The 11,517-nt window shown below is 45.9% G+C and overlaps 1 protein-coding gene across 1 annotated transcript in view; it reads right to left on the bottom strand.

Annotated features, from left to right (window-relative positions):
* asic4b (acid-sensing (proton-gated) ion channel family member 4b) overlaps positions 1–11,517 on the bottom strand; it is a 171,027-nt gene continuing 159,510 nt past the window's right edge. Inside the window, exon 10 of the mRNA XM_060918156.1 lies at positions 1–393. Within this exon, the coding sequence (XP_060774139.1) occupies positions 289–393 (105 nt within the window). The 3' untranslated portion in view covers positions 1–288. The remainder of the gene's footprint in view (positions 394–11,517) is intronic.

The raw sequence follows: 11,517 nt of genomic DNA, 5'->3' as shown, positions 1-11,517 counted from the left end.
ATCAAATTGGCTTTGTTCCACTGGTGCTACTGCAGAACGATGCCAATACGAATATGTGCTGATGTAACGGAGGTGGTTTAAGCCAGTTTGACCCCCAACCTAGCCACATACCTTGCATTGGCTAAAAAGGGGCATTGAGTGTGAGCTCCATGTGGGCTTGACTTTGGCTGCAGCTTATACAGGTGATTAAACATAATGTCCTACTCCAATGTGTGGTTCCATCCAAGTGCCAAAAGTCTAATGGGAAATTATTGTAGACATTGAGGAACGCTAAAGAGAAATCATCTCCTAGCAAGCAAAGTCTTCCTGTCCAGTGGCTTGTGTGTGGTGGTTTGGTAACACTGAAGCTGGATATACACTGTGTGGTTGAGCTCTTGTCCCATCGCTAGCCTCCTGTTGACAGAAAATAGAGTACAATTGTAAGAACCTATATATAGTAGGCCAAAATGGCTTTTATAAGAAACAGCTTTTTAATAATTCGTTGCAACTTTGACAATAATCCCTTAGCATATTTCAAATACTGTACATATACATTCACTAGCCACTTTATTAGGAATACCAGGCTCATTCCTTCGAGATTCTGGGCCATGTTGACACGAATGCATCACATAATTGCTGCAAATATGTCAGCTACATATTCATGCTGTGAATCTCCCATTCTACCCTATCACAGAGGTGGATACAGATGTGGTAATGACTTGTTATCAGGAACCAAGACAGCCAGGCAAGAGGACATAGGAGTTTTTGGTTCAAAAGGCAGGGATTTATTTACCAAAAAATATTTTTAAAAAAGTTTACAAAGACCAAAATTAATAATACCAACTAGTCCTATAAAAGAGGTCAACAAAATATAACTTGACTTCGGACACAGACATCTGACATGAGGTTAACTAAACAACATTGACCTTGACATGACATTAAAGGTAGACTGGCTTTCAGATTTTTCAAGTTCAGGTCATAAAAAGAATTTTCCCTGACAACCAATTATTTTTGTTTAGTGGATCAAAAGCTCCTGGATTCGAATCACAGACTTCCAATTTTATTCGTTATTTTAAAATAGAACAATTAATGAATTTAGAGCCACGTGGCCCTAAATTCTCCGCTTTTTTTTCCTGCGTCACTATGACCCAATTCAAGATACTATGTCATGCATCACATGGTGGGCTTTCCCCATTCATGTAAGGCATTGTGGGATACAAATTTGAAACAGGAGAGAAAAATGGAGGATGCGAATGAAATGTGAAAGACCAACTACAGTAATGGAAAGTGAGAAGAAAAGATGTTATGTTGTGAAGGAAAGGAAACACAGGACCAAACTAATAAATATCGGCGGTCAGCGAGCACCTCGGTGTGATTGGCTGTTCATTTAGTGACAGAATGATGTAACTGTCAGTGCACGGTCAAGATAAACCTGTAGATGGCAGTAATGCAACACTGGATGCCAGCTGCCGTAAAACCCAAAAGAAGAAGAAAAAGAATAGGCAGAAGAAGGTGGTAAACATGCGCATGTGCACACCGGACTTCCTCTGTCTGCTTGACTGCGCAAAACGAGCGATTTCATGACTAAATTTCAGAGAGAAGTAAATTTCACCAATTTTATGAAATTGAAAAGCCGTCTTGCTTTAACTGAACAAAAACTGACTTCCCACAAAGATACAAAAGGGAACATATATAATGGCTTGGCCAAACCAAATAACACAAAAAGGGGTAAACAAAAATAAACACTAACTACAAACAGATACAAAGCAAAACAAGCCTCGCCCGGTAGCACTTATGAAGGAAGATACTGTGAAAAAAAATAGGTACCCTATGGGTACATGTGGCTACTGCTGATAAATAAAATTGTTTTCTGATACCATGTTCATACAGTAAATATAGCATACATATTTACTCTGTGGGTTCGAGCCCCGGGGCCGGCGAGGGCCTTTCTGTGTGGAGTTTGCATGTTCTCCCCGTGTCCGCGTGGGTTTCCTCCAGGTGCTCCGGTTTCCCCCACAGTCCAAAGACATGCAGGTTAGGTTAACTGGTGACTCTAAATTGACCGTAGGTGTGAATGTGAGTGTGAATGGTTGTCTGTGTCTATGTGTCAGCCCTGTGATGACCTGGCGACTTGTCCAGGGTGTACCCCGCCTTTCGCCCGTAGTCAGCTGGGATAGGCTCCAGCTTGCCTGCGACCCTGTAGAAGGATAAAGCGGCTAGAGATAATGAGCTGAGATGAGATTTACTCTGTGAGGCAGTAGCCACAAAAATGAAGCGTAATCCAAAAATGAACAATTTAAAAATCACAGAAGTAAAATATACTAAGTGTCTGTACTTTATATTATTCTACTCTTACCTCTTACAGTTTTCGAAACTGAAACCTCCGAACCGAGGCTGACATACACACACTGTCGTCATGACTGAAACTCTTATTTCCCGGAAATGGCCCGGCGCTAGAGCTCAGTGGAATACACTTTCCCTCTGTAATAGCATAAACATGTCTGAAAGCGATTTCTTTAGTCTAATCCATTTATTTCAAATGGTGAACCGAATTGTATACACTCACAAGCCATTTTAATAGGAACACATGTATGCGCATGTGCAGTGCACAATCGTTACACTCTTACAGCACAATGACGTAGTGGCTAGTGCTTCCATATGAGGCAGTAGCCACAACAAAAACGATTTTGACCTTTTTGGTGACCTTGACCGGATGACCCTCAAAATGTTGGAGGTTCGATTTGAGACCAATGCCCATCTATCCTGAAAGTTTCATGAAGATTGATCCAGCCGTTTTCCCATAATATCGTTAAGAAAAAAACAAAGAAACCTGATCGAAAACAATACCTCACCCCCTGGTGGACTCTGTCCCGGGCGAGGTAACTAAAGCCCAAATCCCCCTCAGGCACATGGTGAGATGTGGTACAGCCTAATGAGCAGGCTCCAAGATTTAAGTCTCCTCAGCCATCAGCCACACCTTTTGCTCAACTAGGAAGAGACCTCCCCCAACACTCAAGGTAACTTAGGCTACATCCACACGACAACGGCAACGAGATGTTATTTAAAAATATATCGCGTCCAAATGGGCAACAATCAGTAAAATATCAGGTCCATATGGCAACGCAACGCTTGCTGAAAACGATGCAATACACATGCCACACCTCTAGGGGCGCTGTAAGACGGTCCCTTCGGAGACACCAGAACAATAGAAGAAGTAAGGATGCATATTAGCCACAAAGTCAGGAAAATCTGTTTGTAAAATTACATTATAATGACCAAATACAATGAAAAGTATTTTTCCAGTCTCACCTGTGAAAGGTAATCCCATGTGATCTCGTTTGGATGGCAAACCTGTTGGTAAAGTTAAACGCAGCTAATCTTTATTCTCCGCTTTGACCTCTCCAAAATGGCGGCGAGGATGACCTATGATTCTACGCGGAAGGCGGTGTCTTTAATGGTCCGGAATAAATTGAATGCTAATTAAATAATGATTAATTTGCTCCTCTACGCCCTTTTTGAGGAATGTATTGTAGGACTTAAACCCACATCTGAAGAGGTGAGATTGCTCTTTTTTTCTCTATTTTTGCTGGCGGGATTGACTCTCTCTCTCTCACTTTGCACCATTACACAATAAATATTCACAGTGAAAATATTTTGTAAGCGCGTTTCATGAACCAAGTTATAGGATTTGTTGACAACTCGCATCGCAATGAGAAGATCATTGGCACTACTGGTGTTAAGAATCAGATCATTTCATAAATGAATATTTTGCTGTAGAGCTGCAGTGTTTGTACAATTGCATGTTTTTGCTTCACTATTACTGTCACTATTCTGCTTCTTGCATTACTACTGTGAACTAACACTGAACATAATAATAATAATAATAATATCTAAGCTCGTGTTTCACTCTCACTAGTGCTCTGTAAGGCTTTTTCCTGGTGATATTCGTTACACTTCTACCCGGCGTGAAGCACTCACAGTCATGTGGTTGTGACGTCATCGTAAACAAATCCGTTTTACTCATCCAGACGACTTCACAACGGCAACGTTGCCAGATCTTTCCACTCTGGAACCCGTTCTCAAAAAGATTGCGTTTTGGGCACCCAAAACGCCGGTGCCGTGTGGACGCCAGGCCTAAACGATAAGCAATTGTATCGGAGTCACCTGAATCCGTTGCCGTGTGGACAGGGCCTTAGAGAAACACATGATTAGTGACCAATAAACCTATCTGTTGCAACCTGACAGTGTTAAGATGTGTGCACTCCATATAAAACAATGTAAGGTTAAAGCAAATAAACTGTAAATCAAACAGTGTTGTATCAGTTGTCTGAGTATGATCATATAGATGACTGTAAATGATAGACAGTACAATAAACTGGGTGCAAAGGGAGAATGTGGGATGATATTACCCTCTGTGGCCATGACCATCACACTTCTGCTTTGTGATAATGGTTCATTATCATGATCAAAGTAGCAACAAACCGATGCACATCACATGTCCAGCAACAATACATGATTGAAATTAACGGGCCGAGAAAACATTCCCCAAACTATTATACCATGGATTCATGTACCTGATGCCAAGTGTGGACCAAATTAAAGATGATTCAGACCAGGTGTTTTTTTTTTCTGATCTTTATCTGTTTGGTTTCCATGAGCCTGTGCTCAGGGTAGCATCAGATTTGCGTTTGTGACTAACAGAAGTGAAGTGAGGCGGCACGGTGGTGTAGTGGTTAGCGCTGTCGCCTCACAGCAAGAAGGTCCTGGGTTCAAGCCCCGGGGCCGGCGAGGGCCTTTCTGTGTGGAGTTTGCATGTTCTCCCCGTGTCCGCATGGGTTTCCTCTGGGTGCTCCAGTTTCCCCCACAGTCCAAAGACATGCAGGTTAGGTTAACTGGTGACTCTAAATTGACCGTAGGTGTGAGTGTGAATGGTTGTCTGTGTCTATGTGTCAGCCCTGTGATGACCTGGAGACTTGTCCAGGGTGTACCCCACCTTTCGCCCATAGTCAGCTGGGATAGGCTCCAGCTTGCCTGCGATCCTGTAGAAGGATAAAGCGGCTAGAGATGATGAGAAGTGAAGTGGATCCTTATGTGGTCTTCTGCAGTTGTATTCAGTCTGCCCCAAGGTTCAATGTATTGCGCATTATGAGATGCTTTTCTGCTCGCCATGGTTGTAAAGAGTGGTTATTTGGATTATTTTACCTTTTATATCAGCTCAAACCAGCCTGGCCATTCTCCTCTGTCCTCTGTCAAGACATTTCCATCCACAGAACTGCTACTTAGTGGAAGGTTGTTGTTTTTTAAAAATCACCATTCTCTTTAAGGCCCGGTCCCACTGGCCGATGGACACAAAACGTATGCAAAAAGGACACAGCGGACGAGCAAAATTTCGGGGGTGGCTCTATCCGTTTTCATCCGCTCCAGAAATGGACAAAATTTGCGAAAACAGAACGGAAAAGAACGGACGTGGGTAGTATATAGCGGGGATGTTAAACGCATGTTCATAGGAAGCCTAGCGGATGAAAGCGGATGGAAGTGGATGACAGCTCCGAAGGGGTTACCGGTGATAACTGAGAAGCGGACGCATAGCAGAAAGAGCGGATGCATAGCGGGTGAAGGGGCTGCATCACGTACGCCTAACGGAAACAAAGGGGATGTTGCGCGGATGTATATCGGATGCAGACCGTTCACTGCGCTAGGTGTCCTTCTACATACTCTAGACATACTCCAGACATCCTAAATATACGAGATACATCCCAGATATAAACGCTTTGTCCGTTTTGAATACTTTATATACGAGATGCATACGCTTACATCCTTTCTATTTCCGTGCTACTAACGATGAATAGACGTTTCATGTACCTTATCTTTCCTCCCTCTTTCCGTTTTCAGCTGCAGCGGATATGAGTTGCGAGGATGCCCAGAGGATGCAGAGAGGATACAGCAGACGTTTAACGGATGATAACGGACATAGAACGTTTGTTGCTCGTATATGTCGCGGATTTACATCGTACATGGAGGAAAGTTCATCCGTTCTAAAAGTTTTGTGCAGCTAAAAACTTTTTGCGCGGATGAAATCACAGTGGACGGATGCTCGATGGATAGAGCGTATGAAGCACGTATGCAATGAGTACACAACGGATGCATAGCGTTTTCCAACGGATGGCAAATATTTTTTTACGTTTTACATCCTCTTTGCATCCATAAGTGCAGTGGGACCGGGCCTTTAATGAGGCGGCACGGTGGTGTAGTGGTTAGTGCTGTCGCCTCACAGCAAGAAGGTCTGGGTTTGAGCCCCGTGGCCGGCGAGGGCCTTTCTGTGCGGAGTTTGCATGTTCTCCCCGCGTACGCGTGGGTTTCCTCCGGGTGCTCCGGTTTCCCCCACAGTCCAAAGACATGCAGGTTAGGTTAACTGGTGACTCTAAATTGACCGTAGGTGTGAATGGTTGTCTGTGTCTATGTGTCAGCCCTGTGATGACCTGGAGACTTGTCCAGGGTGTACCCCGCCTTTCGGCCATAGTCAGCTGGGATAGGCTCCAGGTTGCCTGCGACCCTGTAGAAGGATAAAGCGGCTAGAGATGATGAGAAGTGAAGTGGATCCTTATGTGGTCTTCTGCAGTTGTATTCAGTCTGCCCCAAGGTTCAATGTATTGCGCATTATGAGATGCTTTTCTGCTCGCCATGGTTGTAAAGAGTGGTTATTTGGATTATTTTACCTTTTATATCAGCTCAAACCAGCCTGGCCATTCTCCTCTGTCCTCTGTCAAGACATTTCCATCCACAGAACTGCTACTTAGTGGAAGGTTGTTGTTTTTTAAAAATCACCATTCTCTTTAAGGCCCGGTCCCACTGGCCGATGGACACAAAACGTATGCAAAAAGGACACAGCGGACGAGCAAAATTTCGGGGGTGGCTCTATCCGTTTTCATCCGCTCCAGAAATGGACAAAATTTGCGAAAACAGAACGGAAAAGAACGGACGTGGGTAGTATATAGCGGGGATGTTAAACGCATGTTCATAGGAAGCCTAGCGGATGAAAGCGGATGGAAGTGGATGACAGCTCCGAAGGGGTTACCGGTGATAACTGAGAAGCGGACGCATAGCAGAAAGAGCGGATGCATAGCGGGTGAAGGGGCTGCATCACGTACGCCTAACGGAAACAAAGGGGATGTTGCGCGGATGTATATCGGATGCAGACCGTTCACTGCGCTAGGTGTCCTTCTACATACTCTAGACATACTCCAGACATCCTAAATATACGAGATACATCCCAGATATAAACGCTTTGTCCGTTTTGAATACTTTATATACGAGATGCATACGCTTACATCCTTTCTATTTCCGTGCTACTAACGATGAATAGACGTTTCATGTACCTTATCTTTCCTCCCTCTTTCCGTTTTCAGCTGCAGCGGATATGAGTTGCGAGGATGCCCAGAGGATGCAGAGAGGATACAGCAGACGTTTAACGGATGATAACGGACATAGAACGTTTGTTGCTCGTATATGTCGCGGATTTACATCGTACATGGAGGAAAGTTCATCCGTTCTAAAAGTTTTGTGCAGCTAAAAACTTTTTGCGCGGATGAAATCACAGTGGACGGATGCTCGATGGATAGAGCGTATGAAGCACGTATGCAATGAGTACACAACGGATGCATAGCGTTTTCCAACGGATGGCAAATATTTTTTTACGTTTTACATCCTCTTTGCATCCATAAGTGCAGTGGGACCGGGCCTTTAATGAGGCGGCACGGTGGTGTAGTGGTTAGTGCTGTCGCCTCACAGCAAGAAGGTCTGGGTTTGAGCCCCGTGGCCGGCGAGGGCCTTTCTGTGCGGAGTTTGCATGTTCTCCCCGCGTACGCGTGGGTTTCCTCCGGGTGCTCCGGTTTCCCCCACAGTCCAAAGACATGCAGGTTAGGTTAACTGGTGACTCTAAATTGACCGTAGGTGTGAATGGTTGTCTGTGTCTATGTGTCAGCCCTGTGATGACCTGGAGACTTGTCCAGGGTGTACCCCGCCTTTCGGCCATAGTCAGCTGGGATAGGCTCCAGGTTGCCTGCGACCCTGTAGAAGGATAAAGCGGCTAGAGATGATGAGAAGTGAAGTGGATCCTTATGTGGTCTTCTGCAGTTGTATTCAGTCTGCCCCAAGGTTCAATGTATTGCGCATTATGAGATGCTTTTCTGCTCGCCATGGTTATAAGAGTGGTTATTTGGATTATTTTACCTTTTATATCAGCTCAAACCAGCCTGGCCATTCTCCTCTGTCCTTTGTCAAGACATTTCCATCCACAGAACTGCTACTTAGTGGAAGGTTGTTGTTTTTTAAAAATCACCATTCTCTTTAATGAGGCGGCACGGTGGTGTAGTGGTTAGTGCTGTCGCCTCACAGCAAGAAGGTCTGGGTTTGAGCCCCGTGGCCGGCGAGGGCCTTTCTGTGCGGAGTTTGCATGTTCTCCCCGTGTACGCGTGGGTTTCCTCCGGGTGCTCCGGTTTCCCCCACAGTCCAAAGACATGCAGGTTAGGTTAACTGGTGACTCTAAATTGACCGTAGGTGTGAATGGTTGTCTGTGTCTATGTGTCAGCCCTGTGATGACCTGGCGACTTGTCCAGGGTGTACCCCGCCTTTCGCCCATAGTCAGCTGGGATAGGCTCCAGCTTGCCTGCGACCCTGTAGAAGGATAAAGCGGCTAGAGATAATGAGATGAGATGAGATGAGATGAGATGAGATGAGATGAGATGAGAAGTGAAGTGGATCCTTATGTGGTCTTCTGCAGTTGTATTCAGTCTGCCCCAAGGTTCAATGCATTGGGCATTATGAGATGCTTTTCTGCTTGCCATGGTTATAAAGAGTGGTTATTTGGATTATTTTACCTTTTATATCAGCTCAAACCAGCCTGGCCATTCTCCTCTGTCCTTTGTCAAGACATTTCCATCCACAGAACTGCTACTTAGTGGAAGGTTGTTATTTTTTAAAAATCACCATTCTCTTTAATGAGGCGGCACAGTGGTGTAGTGGTTAGCGCTGTCGCCTCACAGCAAGAAGGTCCTGGGTTCAAGCCCCGGGGCCGGCGAGGGCCTTTCTGTGCGGAGTTTGCATGTTCTCCCCGTGTCTGCGTGGGTTTCCTCCGGGTGCTCCGGTTTCCCCCACAGTCCAAAGACATGCAGGTTAGGTTAACTGGTGACTCTACATTGACCGTAGGTGTGAATGGTTGTCTGTGTCTATGTGTCAGCCCTGTGATGACCTGGAGACTTGTCCAGGGTGTACCCCGCCTTTCGCCCATAGTCAGCTGGGATAGGCTCCAGCTTGCCTGCGACCCTGTAGAAGGATAAAGCGGCTAGAGATGATGAGAAGTGAAGTGGATCCTTATGTGGTCTTCTGCAGTTGTATTCAGTCTGCCCCAAGGTTCAATGTATTGCGCATTATGAGATGCTTTTCTGCTCGCCATGGTTGTAAAGAGTGGTTATTTGGATTATTTTACCTTTTATATCAGCTCAAACCAGCCTGGCCATTCTCCTCTGTCCTTTGTCAAGACATTTCCACCCACAGAACTGCTACTTAGTGGAAGGTTGTTGTTTTTTAAAAATCACCATTCTCTTTAATGAGGCGGCACGGTGGTGTAGTGGTTAGTGCTGTCGCCTCACAGCAAGAAGGTCTGGGTTTGAGCCCCGTGGCCGGCGAGGGCCTTTCTGTGCGGAGTTTGCATGTTCTCCCCGTGTACGCGTGGGTTTCCTCCGGGTGCTCCGGTTTCCCCCACAGTCCAAAGACATGCAGGTTAGGTTAACTGGTGACTCTAAATTGACCGTAGGTGTGAATGGTTGTCTGTGTCTATGTGTCAGCCCTGTGATGACCTGGAGACTTGTCCAGGGTGTACCCCGCCTTTCGCCCATAGTCAGCTGGGATAGGCTCCAGCTTGCCTGCGACCCTGTAGAAGGATAAAGCGGCTAGAGATGATGAGAAGTGAAGTGGATCCTTATGTGGTCTTCTGCAGTTGTATTCAGTCTGCCCCAAGGTTCAATGTATTGCGCATTATGAGATGCTTTTCTGCTCGCCATGGTTGTAAAGAGTGGTTATTTGGATTATTTTACCTTTTATATCAGCTCAAACCAGCCTGGCCATTCTCCTCTGTCCTTTGTCAAGACATTTCCACCCACAGAACTGCTACTTAGTGGAAGGTTGTTGTTTTTTAAAAATCACCATTCTCTTTAATGAGGCGGCACGGTGGTGTAGTGGTTAGTGCTGTCGCCTCACAGCAAGAAGGTCTGGGTTTGAGCCCCGTGGCCGGCGAGGGCCTTTCTGTGCGGAGTTTGCATGTTCTCCCCGTGTACGCGTGGGTTTCCTCCGGGTGCTCCGGTTTCCCCCACAGTCCAAAGACATGCAGGTTAGGTTAACTGGTGACTCTAAATTGACCGTAGGTGTGAATGGTTGTCTGTGTCTATGTGTCAGCCCTGTGATGACCTGCCGACTTGTCCAGGGTGTACCCCGCCTTTCGCCCATAGTCAGCTGGGATAGGCTCCAGCTTGCTTGCGACCCTGTAGAAGGATAAAGCGGCTAGAGATAATGAGATGAGATGAGAAGTGAAGTGGATCCTTATGTGGTCTTCTGCAGTTGTATTCAGTCTGCCCCAAGGTTCAATGTATTGCGCATTATGAGATGCTTTTCTGCTCGCCATGGTTATAAGAGTGGTTATTTGGATTATTTTACCTTTTATATCAGCTCAAACCAGCCTGGCCATTCTCCTCTGTCCTTTGTCAAGACATTTCCATCCACAGAACTGCTACTTAGTGGAAGGTTGTTGTTTTTTAAAAATCACCATTCTCTTTAATGAGGCGGCATGGTGGTGTAGTGGTTAGTGCTGTCGCCTCACAGCAAGAAGGTCTGGGTTTGAGCCCCATGGCCGGCGAGGGCCTTTCTGTGCGGAGTTTGCATGTTCTCCCCGTGTACGCGTGGGTTTCCTCCGGGTGCTCCGGTTTCCCCCACAGTCCAAAGACATGCAGGTTAGGTTAACTGGTGACTCTAAATTGACCGTAGGTGTGAATGGTTGTCTGTGTCTATGTGTCAGCCCTGTGATGACCTGGCGACTTGTCCAGGGTGTACCCCGCCTTTCGCCCATAGTCAGCTGGGATAGGCTCCAGCTTGCCTGCGACCCTGTAGAAGGATAAAGCGGCTAGAGATAATGAGATGAGATGAGATGAGAAGTGAAGTGGATCCTTATGTGGTCTTCTGCAGTTGTATTCAGTCTGCCCCAAGGTTCAATGCATTGGGCATTATGAGATGCTTTTCTGCTCGCCATGGTTATAAAGAGTGGTTATTTGGATTATTTTACCTTTTATATCAGCTCAAACCAGCCTGGCCATTCTCCTCTGTCCTTTGTCAAGACATTTCCATCCACAGAACTGCTACTTAGTGGAAGGTTGTTGTTTTTTAAAAATCACCATTCTCTTTAATGAGGCGGCACAGTGGTGTAGTGGTTAGCGCTGTCGCCTCACAGCAAGAAGGTCCTGGGTTCAAGCCCCGGGGCCGGCGAGGGCCTTT

This window comes from Neoarius graeffei, chromosome 4 (assembly GCF_027579695.1).
Source record: "Neoarius graeffei isolate fNeoGra1 chromosome 4, fNeoGra1.pri, whole genome shotgun sequence".
Lineage (NCBI taxonomy): Eukaryota > Metazoa > Chordata > Actinopteri > Siluriformes > Ariidae > Neoarius > Neoarius graeffei.
Note: the sequence above shows the minus strand (reverse complement) of the source record. Positions and strands in the feature narration are given on the sequence as shown.